The sequence below is a fragment of the Centroberyx affinis genome, unplaced genomic scaffold (assembly GCF_046629955.1).
Source record: "Centroberyx affinis isolate AG114_WGS23_722 - 3 ecotype Tasmania unplaced genomic scaffold, CSIRO-AGI_Caff_v1 ptg003581l_1, whole genome shotgun sequence".
NCBI classification, from domain to species: Eukaryota; Metazoa; Chordata; class Actinopteri; order Beryciformes; family Berycidae; genus Centroberyx; species Centroberyx affinis.
Genome location: NW_027281507.1, coordinates 56,371 through 76,367, shown reverse-complemented (window position 1 = coordinate 76,367; position 19,997 = coordinate 56,371). Strand labels below are relative to the sequence as shown.

The window sequence follows — 19,997 nt, the reverse complement described above, 5'->3', positions numbered from 1 at the left end:
TGTACTTCTTTAATCTCATTGGTAAATCCTACGAGGAGCACCTGAAGGCAGCGTTCGTAGGTCGCTGACGTCACGTCAAGGGGCGGGATGGAAAAAGTCGTAAACGTGCGCGCTGCTGTCTGGGCGCACAGGTGATAACTCTGGGCCGACCGCGGTGGCCTGCTTGAAGATGGGGAAGCTCCAGGAGTTCGAGCTGACTTTTGACAACAATAAAGTCGTGTACAGTCCGGGCGACTCCATCTCTGGCACCCTGAAAATCAAAGTGGCGCAGTCGTTCCAGTGTAAAGGTAAGGGCACCGAAAATAGCGCGTTTATTTGGCCGGTTTTTTTTGCGCACCTGTGCGGAGGACGTCGCCAAACAAGGAAGTGGAGGGTTTAGCTATTAGACTACATGGACTGTAGTGTTGGCACTTGACGCTATGATGTTAACTCTGGAAATATGCCTGTGTGCAAATCACTGTAATGTTGCTATAATATTCCAATAGCGACATAATGTATTATTTAAACTGACCATATGGTACTTTATGGCATTTTTCTTTATCTCCTGCAGTGTCACTGTCATATTCCTATAGGGACTTACAGCATGTCTGGTTCACAATAATGAGTTTAAAGTGACCTAATTGTCATTTATAGTATTTTTCTTTATCTCTTATGGTATCCCTATAATATTCCTAGGGACTTATTGTGTGTCTGTGGTACTCAAAAGTGAATTTATAGACATTTTTGTACTTAATGATAATTTTATCTTCTATTGTATCTCTATAATATTCCTACAAGGAGTTCTGCTGTGATATTTGTATAGTTTTCATAGTGTTTAAACATTTACTACAGGATCTTTTTTTTTTTTTTAAAGGTGGTTGGATTTTCCCATGATCTGCTTTAGTCTTCTGTTAGTTTGTGAAAGCCTTCCAGCTGTCTCATGTGTCCCATGCTCTATGGAGTGTGACTAAGAGGACAAATGTCGTTGGAGACGGTTGTTGTAGTTGTTGTTGTTGTTGTTGATGTGTTTTGAGATCCATTCTGAGTCCTGGATCAGATATCTGACAGGTGTTCACCCTCACCTCCAGCACCAGGACAAAGGGACTTCAGTTCCTAAAACCTCATCGATCCACAGAAACACACAACGTTGAGATGAAACTTTAATGAGTCCCATGGGGGAATAGGGACTACTTTACGTCAAAACTAACCTATATCCTGATATCAAAACAGTTGGAAAAGGAGGAGGGAAAAAGAAAGAGAGCCATCCTTCCATTTCAGAATAATCCTATCTCATCATCCTGTTCCTATTGTGAAATACAGATGCATCGCTTTCCTCTCATGAAGCGGTAAAGGAAACAGGTGTCAGGAAAAAGGAAAGTGTGACTGGTTTAGAGAGTCACACCTTTCCTAACCCGACGTTCCTTCACTCAGGGGAACATTCCAAAATAAAACCATATAACCAGACAAACCCTTGGCATTGTTCTTGACAAGTCCTACAATAAAGTATGGGATGCTTTTTGTCCTTTCCATGGGGGAGTAATAGACATAGACCGTTCCCCCCCCCCCCCTGACATTCTTCCTCCACAAGATCATTCCCAAGTGGAAAGGGTAGCTCTCCCTCCTGACTTTGCCAAAAGCAGCTTTTGTGTGGGTTTGTGAGTTTCTGTTGAGGAGCCTGTCGGGCCCTCCGGTCTGTTTACATTCCTCTTCAGGTAAAGCTGGTCGGACTGTCAGGCTTCACAATGTCAGTGAACACACTCTCACCGGCAACAGTTTTAATCTCTGATGGATTATGAAGAGGGTTGGGCCTCTGACTAGGCTCCTGAGATATGTGAAGGAGGGTCAGACCAATATATGGGGACGATATTGTTAAAAAAATCAGATGTGGTCCAGTCAGTCGTTCACCTCTGATATGATGGATATGATGCAGTTTGATTGATTACATATTTATTGTAGAGTTGATTAATACTACACTGGTTGTCTATGGGAAGACCTTAACCTGAACTGATTCTAATGAGATATTTTGATCAGATTCCACACAAGTATGCATGAATATGTTTATTGTTATTAGCAGGAGTAGTAGTATTATTATCCTTGGTTTCAGTGGAGAGTTTCAGTGTCCCATGAAGGTCTAATTGCTGCTTCAGAGGCTTTTCCACCCTGACAAGAAAATAATCAATCTTTGTAATTTTTTGTATTTTTGGCATGAAAATGGTCATGGTCAATTTAACTTGAATATCAACCCAAAAATATCAGTATCGGCCTTCAAAAATCCTTATCAGTCGAACCCTGAAATTTTGCACTTTATTCATTTTTTAACACTGAAAACAGTTACTGGCATACTGAGTTTTTTTTTTTTTTTTCCAAAAGAGCAATACAATATAGTAGGGCTGGGCGATATGGTTGAAATCAATATCATGATAATCATAAGGATTTTTCTCGGTATCAATATATATCACGATATGGTTCATGTATGCAAAATCACGTTAAATAATCAAATTAATGTTCATCTCATTGAACCGAATGGTAATGTTAGGTGTGATGTCAAACAAAACAGAAATATTCAAATAATATTCCTACCATACCTCATTTTATGAGAGTTTTTTAAGTAAAATTTGCTCGTCATCATCAATTCAGACAGCAGAAATGTGTGTCACAATATCAAAATATCTTCATATCATCACGATATGATTCCACTGAAAGACGATGAACGATATTACTGAATTATCACCCAGCCCTAGTATCTACCCCCCTGTCAGATTTATGGTCCTGTTTTTAAACTCATACTGACCCAGGCAGGTTCACTAAGAACACACTGTTATTGACAGCAGTAAACAGCCTGAAGGAGGAATTCCAAGAGGAGGAAGATACACTGAACACACATTCACTCTCTGTTGCACTTTATGGCAAACCTGCTTGGTTCAAAGCGCTTGATAATTCAACCACTCAAGCCCCTCATTATATCATGTATATCCGTTTCTTTCTCTCACACGCACACTTCTTTGTCTCAGTATGTTCCATTGCTATTATTGTGCACACCCAGGTTGCACGCTGTAATTATTTGAATCCTTTCCATTCATATATTTCTACTTAATAGGTTCTAATGAGTCAGTTATGTTTAGCACTCTCCACTTGTTCTATTGTGTTGTGTTTGTATCTTATTTTTTCTTTGCTGTATTCTATTATTATTTGCTGCTGCAGCGACCCGGTTTCTCTCTGGGGGATCAGTAAATTTTCATCTTAACTCTCACATTTAATTGAGTTGAACCTTGATGGGTGGAGCTAAAGAACCACAGTTTTTCAGAGCGCAAGTTAGCTAACTGGCAAACTTGAATGACGAAGGCACTCTGGTCAAAATATAAATATAAATATAAATGGCAGTGCTAACTAGCTTACTAGATAGCTAGGCTTGTATGGCTAGTTTGAACTTGGAAGGTCAGCTAACATCAGGGTATCCAATTCCGGACAGCATATGACCAAAAAATCACAATCAAATACCAATATATTTCATCCTGTACTGTTTAACAATCCTCCATCTGTCTTTTTTTAAAGTTTAATATCGCTTTTACCTTAACTTGTAATTGATTTTCTTCCAGTCCCTGCAAATGGATGATAGCGCACCTATTTTTGAGATTCAAAATTCGTATCCAATTCCGGACACTTACTTTTGTCCGTGTCGGTGTATTCATATACTCGATATTAACCCTTTATTAACCCTTCCTGTACCTTCACAATGTTACAGATACTTGTAAGAAGTGCAGGCTATGTACTCAAAGCTCTTATTTTTCCATTTATCAGCCAATACCGATTCTCTACATGAAGTAACTGTCGCCCAAAGTGGGATTTAAGGCTTCCCGCTAATTGTTCGTGACTAAGTTCGTAACTTAGTGTTTTATATGCTTAAATGTGTATAGATATTTATGAAATTTGATACCTAGCTTCTGAAATGTGTATGAATTTAGCTTTCGGTTGGGAACTCCATATAAAAATGACGGTGAACACCGGAAATTACGCAAGTGACCGAGTGGCTGGAATTGGATACAGTGTCCGTTAGCTAACTAGCTAACCTTAGTATGGTTAAGTTGCATTTTTTCAGTTAGCAGCAGAGCGCTAGGCTTCACAACATTAGCTTCCTCCTCTCTTCTTGTCTTTTTCACTGTCGCTTCAGTCTAACGTTACTTAGCTAGAAAAACTGAGGTTCTTCAGCTCTGCCCACTTAGGTTTAACTCAACCAATGGTGTTATTCCCGTGTCCGAGAAATGTCACTATAACTAAAAGTCCAATATACTGTCTATGCATTCTCTGCTGCAGCGATCAAGGTGAACTGCAACGGTTTCTGTGGCGTCACCAACAAAGTGAACGACGCGGCGTGGACGGTGGAGGAGCAGTACTTCAACAGCACCGTGTCTGTAGCGGACAAAGGTACCGGACAAGCCCCAGGTCACACTCACCACAGTGTTAAACTATCTGGACATAGTCTTTGAGCCAGGTGTGGAGTTTGATAGATCTATCCTGCTTGATAGTGTCACACAGCCTGTAACAGAATAGAGGGCCCATTGACTTCCAGATACTTCCTTGTGATTGCGTTAGCTTTATGGGAGGGATGTTTTATTGTGCCATGTGGTGTCAGGCGCTCAAAATAGGCTAAAAATAACCACATTAGGCCCACAAACTCCCCTTTTAATAAGATTTAGTCCCAGCAATTCATATGGAAAGTTTTTGGTTTTAATTTGTTATTCGATTGGAGAATCATCTATATCAGTGGTTCTCAACGTGGGGTCCGGGGACCACCAGCGGTCCTTGAGGGGGGTTCCAGGGGGTCCCCAGCAAATTGATGAATTGTTAAACTTCACCATCATTTAATTTACAAGAAGTTAACACAACTAGAGAATGTAGAAGAATGACTGTTTTGATCATAGTTTCTCTGTTATCTCTTTACCTACAATACAGATAGTCATGGAATTCTGTACAAAATCATATCTGACAATAAAAGTATTCTCAGATTTGGGTCCGAGAGATAAAATCTCAACAAATGGGGGTCCGTGGCCTTAATTTGTACTAAATTAGGGGTCCTTGATATGAAAAAGGTTGAGAATCACTGGTCTATATTGTACATGGGAAGATAAGGGTGGTGAGAGTAAAACCTTTGATTAGAACAGTCATTCTTGTTTATTACTTTCTCTAATTGGGACTATTTCTACTGACATGAAATGATAATTAAATTCAACTATTCCTCATTTTTCTGGGCGATCCTCTCAAGAACCTGTAGATTGTAATAGAAGTGACCGTGTAATAGAAATAGAATAAACACACAGCATTTGATGAAGTCCTTTTAACTTTACACTTTCTAATATACTGTTTTATACTTACACTTTTTAGCTGTTCTTATGTCTCTTTAATGTTGTTGGAATGTCTGGAAATGAAATGCGCTCTCTATACATTTGACTTGGGACGAGCCTTTTCCCCATATTCCTCAATGTGGCCCCCATGCAGTGGCTGTGTACACTGTAATCAGCATACGGCCCCGGGGGCAGGTCTGGCTCTCGGGAAAACAACGGAGCCACTGTTACTGTTTCCCCACTGACGGCTGCTTATCTGTGCTCTCTGTGTCCCAGGGACCCTGAAACAGGGAGACCACTGCTTCCCCTTCAAGTTCCTCATACCAGGTAGGAGTGCGGAGTGATGGGGGGTGGGGTGGGGGGGGGATTAACACCTGTCGCCGCACATTCTTTCCTATGCGTTTTGCCCTCGCATGTCACCGCTACACAGACATGTCCCGGCATGTTCCTGTTTACCCTCCTTCTGCTGCGGTACCTCTACGAACCAGTAATCCCTTAAAATAACCTTCAAACATAACATTCACCCCATTAATTCATGCAAAATCGCCTTAAAATGAATTAAGGGAGTTATTAATGGAGGAGATCCCATCGATACCACCTTAAACACCAACTTCTTCATCACCAATGAAGATCACCACCGTCTTGACTCCTTGCATTCTAATTTAATGTAAAATTCAGGGAGACAGGAACTTTTCCATTAATTTCCACGTAATAACTTAATTGTAAACCATGCACAAAAGGCATGAAATATCCCTTAATTACTAGTGTCTCTGTGAATCAACCCATGAATAAATCCCTTATAAACCCATGATACTAACCTGTTTTTAGAGCTGTTATTTTTTTTAATGGATAATTAATGTTTATGTAATGGAGAAATTAAGGACATTTCAGGGATAAAATGAAGGGGTTTGATTTCTTGGTGTACAGCAGCATGTAGACATAACATTTTGTTTTTGCATAACTCATCTCATTGTTGCTCATTGGTGTTAAACAAATGTGTTTACCAGTATTTAGGTGTGGCTTCCTAACATAAAAATATTTCCTATATAACACAATGACGTATTATTACAAATTATCAAATTATGCATTTAGGCTCATGCTCTTATCTAGAGCGACCTAAAAGGGATTAAACGCATGAATTTCCAGTTAAGTGTAGCATCAATAAATCATTACTACATTAATTTTGAGACATTAGTGTAATTACAGTCAACACACAAGATCATTGCTGAGAAGATTCTCTAACCAATAGGCAACACTGCCCCGATATTATCAGTGGTTGGATACTTTTGATGCATATACAATCTTTGTGGCAGCTATACAGTATATATCCATGTATCCCACATGTATCTACAACACTGCAAATGCCATAGGAATGTCTTGTGTCTGCATTGCATTCTGGTCTATTGAGGCTACTGTCAGTGGAGAAATTGGTCTCTCTCCTCTTCTACGATGGATTTCTCCCTGTGTGATTGTTGAACGTCTCTCGGTGCAAAATGGCAGCTCTAGAAAGAAGCCCTCGCTCTTTGATTCTGAGGGACACCAAAACCTGACGTTTACCGCTGATGTTCATTTTCTGCTATCAAACTCCATTGTTGCTGCGCTGGAAATACCTTAACATGACATCATATTGTCTATGTTTGGCCAGATAGCTAGGGGAATAAGAAAAATCCACCACCAAACAACAAAAAATCCACCCTAAAACATTTCAACACTGTTAAAAAAACTGCTATTTGGCGATGTACCTCGCATTCCTACATCTATTTTAGGGTGGAATTTTGTGTTCAGTGTTCGTGTTTTAAGGTGGATTTCTCCTTTTGAGCGCTTGATCACTGCACTTAGGAACAAATAGGAACAGAGCCTGGATCTTCAATATTTTATCCACACTGAATGAGAAACTTGGGTAATGACTTTTTCAAAGTGTTTTGGAACAGAGCTCTTAAAGCGAAAGCAGAGAAGAGTGTGTTTCTGCCGGTGAGATCCTCTTCTCCTCAAGATTTCCATCTGCCACCACTACCTGTCACCTGGTGTCCATAGAGTAGTCAGTTTGTTCCACTTACTCACTACAAGGCAAATATGTCGATTTTAACAAGTCATTCAGTCTAGTATTTAGCCTTAGATTTAAATTTTTTGTGAAAAAATCTGATAATTTCACTTGTTTCCAATGCAAATCAACTTGTTTTAAGAGTTTTCTTGAATCAAGTGTCATTTTCATGATACTAGTGCAGTGATTCTGCCTTGTTTCAACATAATGACACTTGTTTCTAGAAGATTCCAGAAGTGAAACAACAACAAAACTAGTGAGACTTGTTTGTATTTGCATTGGAAAGAACTTGTTTTTCAGTTGTTCTATGTAAAATAAGGCTGATTATAAGACTAGAACTGTACACAAAAGTCACCCACTCACTAGTTATGATGAATGGATTTCTCTGTTTATTCATCTTTTAAAAAAAATATTGTGATATTTCCTGCTTATGAATGGAAAAAAAAAAAAAGTCTGGAGTCACCATGCACAAAAAAATGAACAAAAACATTTCAGTCAAATATTGAGTTACCAGACAGTCAGTGTTCACAGGGCGGCTGTGTTTACAAACCGGTAGAACCACTTTGCTTTCCATGATGATTTATCATATCAGCCATATCATATTTATGACGACATTATTAATAAATGTTTGTCACATTTCCAGGCCATTGGCTCGCTCTGGCCTCCTGTTGCATATTGAGTGCGCTGAAACTCTTTCATAGGATTCCCATTTCATAGGACAGTGATTAATGCAATAGACTGTTTTTATTGTTTATTATTTTCTACCATTATTATTGCTTACATTTATATTCTAGTTGTAATGCTTATATATTTCCTTTTCCCTGCTGAATCATTTGACTTTGGCCACTGCAGTGACCTAATTTCCCTAATCGTTTCATCTTAGCTCATCCAAATCGTCTGACGCGGGTCTGTCCATGTTGCATGTGATTTGTTATGTGTTACAAGCCCCGCCCTCTTTCATGCGAGCACGCTCATAGCTGATAGGTAGATCCTGGGCTAGACAGAGCCAGTTGATAACCAGCTTCATGAGTTATCTGGGATCAGTTATACATACTCCTGTAATTACAAAGCCGCCCCAAAGATATTGTATTGTAGTAATTTGCATTTGGATTTCAAATCTTACCCCTCCTATGTGTACTTTCCACTACTGTGGATTCTAACAGCAGAATGACTCGCATGTATGCAAATCCAGGCAAAGGTTAGGCTTGCTGCATGTAAATATTAGAATATCAGCCACCACAGACCTGGCCATGTAAATATGCCTGTACCCCGAGCTGACCCTGACAATAAAATCCAGGAACACAATGTTAGGCGATGTATTGTCAAGACTACAACAAGGGTAGTTTAGTTTATTGAGTTTATTTATATCAGGGACCATGTACAAAATACATTAATCTCAAACAAAGAGAGAAGATGCTTTGTACCAGATTTAGCTGCTAGCTAATTTCCATCTGTAGTCCCTAGGCAGGTGAGCAGAAACAATAAAACACAGAGCAAAACCTATCATCTCCACTACAAATTGACCAACAACCTAATAGCACATTTCATAGGAAAAAATACAAAGCAGAATACAAATATCAAAGTATTACATGCATATATCCAAAGATATAAAAACAGGTCGTCAAAATGTCAAATTAATGCTGACAAGACTGGTTACTTAAAATCCATTTTTTAACTTCATGGGAGAAAATATGGAAATCTGTATAGGTTTTTAGATTGACAGGGAGCTTATTCCATTCTCTAATGGCTTTAAAAGATGGTAGGATGTGTTTCATCATAAAATTGCCCTGAACATCGATTAACAGCTGAGTTTAGGATGTGAACCCCCTAGAGCTGCAACGATTAATCGATTAATCGATTAGTTGTCAACTATTAAATGAATCGCCAACTATTTTGATAATCGATTAATCGGTTTGAGTAATTTTTTAAGAAAAATAAGTCAAAATTCTCTGATTCCAGCTTCTTAAATGTGAATATTTTCTGGTTTCTTTACTCCTCTATGACAGTAAACTGAATATCTTTGGGTTGTGGACAAAACAAGACATTTGAGGACGTCATCTTGGGCTTTGGGAAACACTGATCCACATTTTCCGCCATTTTCAGACATTTTATAGACCAAACAACTAATCGATTAATCGAGAAAATAACTGACAGATTAATTGACAATGAAAATAATCATTAGTTGCAGCCCTAGAACCCCCTTTAAATTTTGTTAAGACCAATGGGATGTTGTTTTCTAGAGCTAAGAGTAGATTCCATATTTACTCTTTGGCATTTGGATTGGTAACAAACTGGCCTTCAAAGCTCACATCGACAATCTTGTTACACAGTTACAGTCAAAACTAGGCTTGGAGCCGATATTCAATATTATCCCGCAATATTGAATATCGCGATATTTTGGCGGGACAGTATCGCGATATAAAAGTTTGGATATCGCCCAAGCCTAGTCAAAACGAGTCAAAAGACGAGAATAGTCGAAGCTATCATTCTGCCAGTTTAGGACTATGGTGATGTCATTTATGGACATGCCCCATGGTACCAGCCTTAAACCCTTAGATGCTGTCTACCACTCTGCACTGGTTTATTACTGGTGATAACTATGGCACGCATCATTGCCTTCTTTATGATAAGGTTTGGCTGGCCCTCTGTGTCTGTGAGGTGTGACCAACATCTATATATCTGATCATTGTTGTTTGGAATGTTAGTGCTCATCATATCTGTCTTAATCATACTTCAGCTTCCTCCATTTAAATCTGAACTGATCTTCTTTCACTTGAAATGAACTACAGTGCATTTTGAAATGGACTTGCTGTTTCCTCGATGTGTTCTCCCTCCATGTGTTCTCATGGTTTAAATAAAGTGAACCCACCCCAGCTATTATTTGTGTGCTGCTTAGGCCACTAGCAGGTGGAGTTAATGTTCAGTCTCCACAGTGTGACTAGCAGCGGCACAGAAACTCAAACCAACCCAACCGGTCTTTTTTTTTTTTACTGTTGTGAATCTTAATCTGTCATTTGAAACGTGCGCCAGCGTGTGCTGTTACCTTCTGAAAGCCTGCATGTCTTTCTGGCTGAAAATGATCTGGAGCATTGTAGACTTGTTTGCATGGAGAGCAGCGCTTATAGGACAGGGTTCCTACACCTCGAGTGAAATGAAAAATGAAAGATGCATTTGTCAATTTCAAATTTATGTCGAAGTTTTGGAAATTTGTCAAGACTGGAAAAAGTATGGCAAAGTATGTTTTGTCATTTCTCATTTAGATCTTTGTTGTGAAGAACATTTTTCACCAATGGAGTAATGTGACCTACTTTCCATTATTCCTATGCAGGCCTTGAAAGTCCGTAAAAATATTGAAATGAGTTTGATCATTTGCAGATTTAATTTTTTTTTCAGCACTTTATTTTTGTAGTTTTTGTTTTAGTGGAACACAGATGCACAGGAGAACTGAACAGACAGGTCACCAGGGGTCATACAATACATCTCATATGTTATCAGTAGTTTTGTGTTAAGGGTTACTTTCCAGATAGTTCCAGGAAGAAAGAGAGGCATAAAGAGAAAACATAAACAGGGCATCAAGTAAGGATCTCCTCAAGTCCATATCAGTCTCAGTCCATCTTGTCCTCAAAGTATGTTTTGTCTTATGACATTTATCTAACAAGTTCACATACAAACCCATTTTGGAAGAAAAAAAAAAAATTATAAATGTGATAATACTGGTAAACCACATACATAAAGTTAAGGGAGGAGAGAAAAAGTAATATCCATATTCGGTAACACTTTATAATAACCATCATTAATAAATTTACCATTTATTTATAGTTAATTAAACTTTAGTTAATAGTTATTTTACTGTTAACAAACAATGAAATGATCATTAATAATGTTTACTAATTATTAGTAATGCTATAATTTATGTTATTTTATCATTAGTTTGTAAAATCATTTGTTTATAAATTATATATTGTATCATAGCTGATAAGAGACGGTAAAAAGGGTAAAAAGCTATGATACAATATATAATTTATAAACAAATGATTTTATATTACACAAACGAATGATAAAATAACATAAATTATAGCATTACTAATAATTAGTAAACATTATTAATGATCATTTCATTGTTTGTTAACAGTAAAATAACTATTAACTAAAGTTTAATTACTATCAATTTACCATTTATTAATGATGGTTATTATAAAGTGTTACCCCATATTCATATGTAATAACCATTTTGACCAATACTTACAAAATTTATCGATACAAAGTCTTAGAGAAAAGGTCAGTTTCTCCATATCATACATTTCCTTTACTTTCACTATCCACTCTCCTTTTGTTGGTGGATCCTTGTCATTTGCAGATTTTAAATAGCTTGGAAATTGCACAAAGTCTGGAAACATGTTGTTTTGTCCCAGTATACATGATGTCATATTTTATGTAGTGGTGGACCCATTGTCATTTTACATATTGTGATATCGTTGTGAACAGCAATCCTCAGCTATAATGTGATATGGCCTAATTGACTAAATGGAAAATGTACAGGATATTACTGTTATAACAAACCAGCTAGTATTGTATTTGTCCTTTTTGTGACAATACTAATACATATTTGACTCCCCCCCCACAGCCACCGCTCCTACGTCCTTCGAAGGAAACTATGGGAAGATCATATACAGAGTGAGGGCTTTTGTCGACACGCCGCGATTCTCTAAGGACTATAAGGCGGAGAGACCCTTCTACCTGCTGAGCCTCCTCAACCTGAACGAAGTGCCGGACATACTGGTGAGAAACACAGTGACTGGATCTAATCACCAAGATCAGTGTGGTCCACCTCTGATATGATGCAGTTTGATTGATTACATATTTATTGTAGAATTGATCAATACTGCACTGGTTGTCTACGGGAAGACGTTAACCTGGATTCATTCTAATGAGACATTTTGATCAGATTCCACATAAGTTTGCATGAATGTGTTTATTGTTATTATCACCATTACTATTATTAGTGGAAGTAGTAGTAGCATCCTGGCTTTAGTGTCCCATGGTCTAAATGCTGTAATCATTTTGAAATACAAAGCGATTTAATATGACACTTGCGGTACAAAATGATTGCATCAAGAAGACATTATAAATTAAAATAAAAGTAAAATAAAACCACTTAAGAGGGAGGTCCATAATTACAATAGAAGGTACTTTCTTCAAGTATTTGTTAATACAAAATCTGGTTTTAAGGTGTAACATAAGTCACCCATTTCCCCCAATTTTCATCAAATTTGTCTTTCTCAATTCTCAAATTAAAGGTTATCTTCTCCATTATAAATATACAATACGCTAAATGAATCCAGTCATTTTCACTGGGTATTTCTGACAATTCCTAGTTAATGACTTTTTACATGGTATTCTTAACAGATATTTATCCCCCATCTCCACTCAAGTCCCTCTAAACACTGCTTCAAAGGCTTTTCCACCCTGACAAGAATACAATTCCGGTGCAAACGGCAGCTCCAGTCCAAATATATCCGTTATCTGTATGAGTCTTCAGAATCCCGAATATCAGTCTGACCCCTGCCTTTCTCCACGCAGGAACCCAGCTCCTCTGCGGTGACCCGGCAGTTCACCTACCTGCTGGTGAAGACGGGTACGGTGGTCCTGCAGGCCCAGAGCGACATGAAGGGCTACACGCCGGGCCAGGTCATCCAGCTGACCACCAGCATCCACAACCAGTCTGGGAAGACCACCGGCACCGTGGTGGCCAGTCTGATGCAGGTAAACACACTGCTGTTCCATATATTGCGATTATATTGAAATTCACTATATCGCGATACATAAATGTGGCAATACGTATCGTAGGGGCAGAAAAATTAAGCTCCATTTTATTCTGCTGTATCACAAATGAGACGCTTGACCATCACAATTTCACAAGCTCTCCATCCAAATTATATTATTGTCACTTTGTAATGTCATTTTTAAATTGTTGTTTACATTCTAGCAGCCAATGCCATCGCTAGAAAGAGTTGTGGCTCAGAAATAAACATAATTCTGCACAGTCAGACTTTGTTGTCATTGAACTTTTATTTATTACATCATATCCTGGTTGTATTGAATCATGAACCTCATATCCCGTATGGAATTGTATGGTGAGATAAACATATTGTCCCATCCCTAGAAATTTTGCAATTTATTTTGCATTGGCTCCATTCACATGATGTTTCTATGCCACACTAACCTGTTTAATATTGGAGTAAGACAGTTTTCCCATAATCAGAGTATGATATTACTGTGTTATTCTGACCAAGTTATGATGTTTATATGCATCGACCCAAAAGCATGTTACTTGAAGGTTAAGAATGAGTTTTCCCATTCACGTATATGTGACCAGTGTTACTTGAGTTAGAGTTTTACTTGGTCCTTTGTGGGCTTGGCAAGTTTCAGAACCACGCGGTCAATGAAACCCATTCAAAACACATTGTGTCATTTAATAAAGTGTCAATGTCAATGTGAATTTATGGAAAGTTAACATTTTGGAGATGCGTGGTTTTCATCCGACAGCAGCGATATGACTCTAATGTGTGTGTGTGTGTGTGTGTGCATGATGCTTGTGTACGCGTTTCAGAGAGTGACCTACGAGACCAAGAGGCCCACCCACGACTTGAGGGCGATAGCCGAGGTGGAGGGTGCCGGGGTGAAGGCCGGCAAGGAGGCGGAGTGGAAGGAGCAGATCATCGTCCCTCCTCTCCCTCAGTCCTCCCTCTCCGGCTGCGAACTCATAAAGATCGAATATTATATCAGAGTAAGAAGCACTTCTGTCACATCGTCGGTTAGGATTTGTTTCCAGTCGGTCACGTGTGTCACCACAGCTGGGGAGGCCAAAGTCACACTCTTTGATGTGGTTTATGATCTTTTAGCACTCATTTTTAAAGAGTTCCCTGCTGAAAAGCAAGTGACATGAAATCATACATATTTGTGACGCTAAATGTGAAATTTCATACATATCTATGGAGATTTAGACATCTCAAAACAGAAGACATGAACTAGAAGCGCAAACCCTCAGATTGCATTCTGGGCGACGATGTCTTCAAGTAGAGAACAGCCATTTTATTTGTCTGCCTCTTCAGCATCCTCACTACTGATGGCATCACTCATTTGTTTATCTTTTCATTGGCTAGTAAAAGCCATGGAAGGCTGATCTGAAGCTGTGGAGAGAGCCAGGCTACATGGAGACATCGTCACCAAATGCAATCTAAAGGGCTGATCTCACAATTTGTTTATAAGGAATGGAGCCTTCATTCTCAAACATTTCCATATAGATTGGATATAACCTTTTTTATGGAAGAGAACCCAACACTGTGCTGTGGGTGTAAATATATGTTTTCACAGTAAACTTGACTAATGTTCTCTTTGTCTCTGGATGCCCAGGTCAGTCTAAAATCTCCAGAGGTCATGCTGACGTTACCCATCCACATAGGGAACATCTCACTGGACAAAAGAGCCCGGGCTTCCTCCAAAGCGGCTCCCTCTACCTCCGCTCCGGACGGAACGACGACACCCTCCGCCTCGGCCCCCGCCCCGACCACCCCCACCCTGCCCCCGCGCCCCGCCCCCAAGCCGGCGCCGCGTCCCGCCCCCCGCTCCAGGCTCTCCTCTCACGTCTCCCCCAGCGCCCCCCCGGCCGAGGACCACGAGGGAGCTGCGGGCGGGGCGGCGAGCGAGGCCATCCCCACCAAGAGCCACTCCCAGCTGGGCGCCTCGGGGCCCCACGCCGCCGTGTCGCCCAGCGCCTTCAGTTACGCCCCGGGCCTCACGTTCTCCCAGAACCAGCGGCACAGCGGCCCCGCCGCGGACTCCAGCGGGCCTCTGTTCTGCGTGTCCACGGGGGCCACCATACCTTTCTTCTCCGAGAGCGGCGCCAACCCCATGCCGACCTCCTGCCCGCTCATCCTGCCTCCGGACTACAGGAACTCTGCATACCCACAAGGTCAGTCTGCACCACTCAGCCTGTTGATGAATGCACAGTAGACTATATTATATACTTAGAGGTAGTCGTAGTAGTAGTAGTAGTAGTAGTAGTAGTAGTAGTAATTGTAGCTGTAGTAGTAGTGGACACTTTAATGGCTGCCTGTGCAATTTAGGATTGATTTTAAAACTGTATTCATCACCTGTTAAGGCACAAGCTTTCTCCATCAAGGGCCCCTAACCTCTAACAACCTGCCAGCTCAGTGTCCTCCTTTAAAACACCTTTAAAAACACACTTTTTTTTAGGCATGTGTTTTAGGGCTGAACAATTCATCAAAATTTTATGGAAATCGCAATATGGCCTACTGCAATTTTCAAATCGCAGGAGGCGCAATATTTGTTAAAGGTGAAATGTGTCAAAATAGCATTTTAAAGTAAATATTGTGGTGCTGCAGAGATGTCCTGGCCTACACATCATATTCTACAGACTTAAGAAAACATCTTTGTTTGGTACAGATCCCCGCAAAGATCACACCATAATCATTTTAATACGTTTTTCAATGAAAATGAGAATAATGATGTAAAAATGATCATTCCCTCTAATATCGCAAATCATATCGCAATTGCAATATCAGTCAATATAATTGCAATTAGATATTTTTTCAAAATCATTCAGCCCTAATGTGTTTAGTATGCATTATTCTTATTCCAGTTATTCTGTGCATTTGTCCTTTTGTATGTTATTCTTCTTTATGTACCGCCACTGTCACAATACATGATAGAAACTTCATACTGACAGCACAGGTTCCCCCTATAGCGTAGATGATCTGATTTAGATGTTGGAATGCCTTGCTGCATATATTTGCATATTAATGAGGATAAACTGATTTTCTTGAAACTACTGTAACACCTTAATGCTTGAAGATACAGAGTTCATATTAATACCACTAATCTGTGAAGACAAGTATGTTGAAATATTTTCTAATTACCAATGACCTCATTAGCATAACTGGTTATGTTTAATACTGTATGGTGATTCTGGTGGGATATTAGGTAAAACATGCTGTTGGAGAATCAGAACAGTAGTTTTTTTTTCAGAAAACGTTACTTCAGTCATCATCATGTCTGTTAAGTAGGGTTGGGTTTGGTTTGTTTCTCCATTTCACTCAGCTTTATGAGAGTCATGAGACTAAAATGGAGAGTGTGTGTGTGTGTGTGTGTGTGTGTGTGTGTGGGTGTGTCTGCATTAGCTGGAACATGAAAGCTGCCACTCCCCAGGCTGATAAGGCTGTGGTTTTCTCTCTCACTGATGACATAATATGTGGAAATTGGGATATGTAACTGAGTGTTTGTTTGGGTACACTGAGTAATACTGTGACTCTTCTCCTGTCTGTCGCAGAGGCGCCTCCCTCCTACGACGAGAGCTGCAACACATGAGCAGCGGGACGGGAGAGGCAGAACCCGCCCAGCAGGACCAGGGTCAGCCCACTTTGACTTCAGTCGGTTTAGATTAAAGCTGAAAACTCATGTCTAATCGGAGCGTTTCCAAAATAAGAGTCCCACCATTTTGAAAAGAAACACAAACCGAAAGTAAAACTCATAACTGAATATTAAGTTATCAGCTAACTTGAGCCCTTAAAGGAATAGTTCACCCAAAAATGAAAATTCAGCCTTGATCTACGACTGAATTTTCATTTTTGGGTGAACTGTACCTTTAACATGGACACACAGAGGATAATAAGATGGCAATCTTCAGCAATGAGCATGAGGTTATATTTGGAAATGAGAAAGCGTTCAGTCATCTAGTAGATTGGGTGAAATAGACTTAAAAGCTTTTCTGAATCTTGAAAAAAATCAACTTTTTGAATTGAACTGAAAGTGAACTGACCCCCAGACCTGCTGCCCAGCGAACAAGTAGATACACAAATCACACTGGACCAGCCATGGTCAGTCCACACTGTATATTTTTTTTTAATTGTTTTGGAACACTATTTTAGCACTTTGAAAAGAAATATGCAGAATTTTATTTGCCGTTACATGTATACTGTATATATGTAAGAGGAGCCACGTTTTTAGCTCTGGGTCATGTAGAAATCCTATCGGTGGCATCTGTGATGTCAAGTTTGGAAAGTGTTTTTATGTTTGGAAACCTACACAGAAAAAAACGATCCTTCACAAATCATTTCGTCATTTCAGATTCACTCGCTTCAAGAACTTAAATTCTTGCGATGAGTTGATTTTCACTGGAAATAAATGGGATTATTGTTATCCAGCTGGCATGTTTTTGACTGGATAGTAGATGGAAATGGTTTGTTAGAGGGATTTTTGTGATGTGAATTTGCCTTTGGTGACATGTTATTTTTTATATAATGATCCTGTTTTTGTTTGGGCTCTCAAACGATCTCTGTAGCGTTCGATCATTTGTTTGACACTGACAGTGAATCTGTATTGTATTGATTTGTAGGATTGCTTAGATAAATAGTGTTACTTAAGGTCAGAGGCATCTAGAAAGTGTTCTGCACCTACTGAATGTGCATTGGTACATGCAAGGTATCACTTCCTGGTTTGATTTCCTTTTTTTTTTTTTTTTAACTGTTGGAAGATAAAAAGACATTACTGTGATTCTGACTTTTATTCGGAACTGTTTTGATTGTCTTGTTGATGCAGTTCACCTCGTCCGGTCATGCCATCATATCCAATCATAGAAAGTTTTGTGAAAATGTTTAATCTTGCTTAATCATACATGTAGAAAGGTGAATGTTGCCTGTATTTATTTATTGTTTTGACTGTTTGCCAATCGTCAACTTCTGCCCGGTATCCTATTAAAGCCATTAAACATAATCTATTTCTGATTGTTTCGTATTCTTGACTCAAGCAATTTGTTTCTAGTCTTATTTCATAGGCTTTGAGTTGATCTGAGCACCTCTTTTCTGCTTACTGCAGACACTGTATAATTAGATTGTAAATGTATGGTGTGTGTGTGTGGGGTTGGGGGGGAGAGGTTGTGTTTTCTTTAGAAATGGATAATCTCATGTTTTACACTCTTGGATGTTCCTTGTTCACAGTAAAGAAAGGAAAAGAAATAAGGGGGTAGAGAAAATGAATGTATTTATTTAGCACGGTTGAGATGCCAGATGTGTTCTCACAATTGTAACTAATTCTATATAAAAAAAAAAATTCCAAACTGCAAAAACGCCACTGATGCAGCATTGAAATATGTTTTGCAAAAACAATGTCCAGGCAAAAGATTCACATTTTAGATGATTTATTGAAAAAAGTTTCAGCTGCCTATCTCTGCTATGTTAAAAAAAACAATATAAATACTCTAAGAAAGAAACTAAATAACTACAATCATGCACAAATGGGACAACTTTGGAAACATAACTATAAACACACAATTCTTTAACAAATCCAATGGTATCTATATAAAATTGTTGTTCCATGTCCCAAAGCTGAAAATCAAAGCTGTATACTCTATATCCAAGCTGAATAATTGAAGTATTATTGAATAGTGTATTGGGTAATCCTTTGCGTTCCTATCATAGAGCCATACCATTAATCACAGTGAATGGTGCCACTTACTGGTCGAGTCACAGCACTGCTGCTACATGCCGCATACCAGTGGATTTAAAATGTCAGACATTTATTCCTGTGAGGTGGTCTATTGCTTCTGGGAAAAAATAATAATAATAATAACAAAAGGCATGTCTTTAATTTTATAACTACTTCATACAAACCAAAGCTTTTGGAGAAACTACCAAAGTTTGCTTTTCTGATAGAATTTGAATATCTTATAAAATCAGTACAGATAGTCAACAATAATAAGACTGGAACCTAAATTCTTTAATGAAACACGCACTGAGAGAAGTAGAAAGATAGCGCATTTTATTTTTTGTATTTTATTTGCACCCCTGCATGTTTTCACCTTAATATTATGCTGATGTTTTATGTACTTCATGCACCGAGGTCCACTAGGGGGGCTGAATTTACTCACTTCACTAATTGTGAAGCGCCTCAATAAAAACAAACAATGGACTCACTGCGCATGCTACCGCACATCTTTGAAAGGCAAGAGGTTTCACTGCGGATTACTTCCGTTTTCGATTAAATCCCATGAGTCAAAACTTCACCGCTTCTTTTTTTTGTGGTCAGTGAAAGTCTTAACTTCCTCCGCATCTTTGTTTCTGCGTGAAACTTTTTGATTTAACCAAACGACGTAATGCTGAAAGTTTTACTAAGCTACTGATAGCTTTATGAACCCAACACATGACTTTAGATTTGTAAAAAACGATTTTGTTTTGCCAGCGCCGCTGTTCTGCTATCAATAATGAATATTCATGAAGGTTCTTGCATAATGAAGTTGCTGTAAGCTAGCTAACTGTTCATTAATATTCAAATTTTAGGCAGTTGTACGCGTGTGCGAGATGATTTCCCGCCCTGTGCTGCCTTCACATGCTCCATGTAAGCTCCTACTTCTACTGATTCTCATGTCGTAAACAACAGGTTGTGCATTCAAGTGCTTTTGGTCAGAAATTGGCAGAATGAAGGGGAGAAAATGCACCCAAGGCATGCAACTGATTTTTTTTATTTATTAGTGAAGTAGTGAAAACAAAAATGGCTGCCACGGGTTTAAAATAGTACAACAAAGAGTAAAAATACAACACACAGCAATATTATTTGCAAAGAAT

The 19,997-nt window shown here is 39.0% G+C and overlaps 1 protein-coding gene across 2 annotated transcripts; it reads left to right on the top strand.

The window, feature by feature from the left end:
- Positions 1-146: 146 nt before the first annotated feature.
- On the top strand, positions 147-18,140 carry LOC139661672 (arrestin domain-containing protein 1-like). 2 transcript variants are annotated; one of them, XM_071540203.1, is made up of 9 exons: positions 147-287; positions 4,291-4,401; positions 5,595-5,645; positions 11,984-12,138; positions 12,940-13,122; positions 13,970-14,146; positions 14,773-14,838; positions 14,926-15,331; positions 16,709-18,140. In XM_071540203.1, the coding sequence occupies exons 1-9, from the start codon at positions 170-172 to the stop codon at positions 16,744-16,746; spliced, it is 1,305 nt and encodes a 434-aa protein (XP_071396304.1). In that variant the 5' UTR covers positions 147-169; the 3' UTR covers positions 16,747-18,140. The 2 variants fall into 2 exon arrangements, with proteins under 2 accessions (XP_071396304.1, XP_071396303.1); XM_071540202.1 differs by having other exon boundaries at positions 14,773-15,331.
- Positions 18,141-19,997: the final 1,857 nt, after the last annotated feature.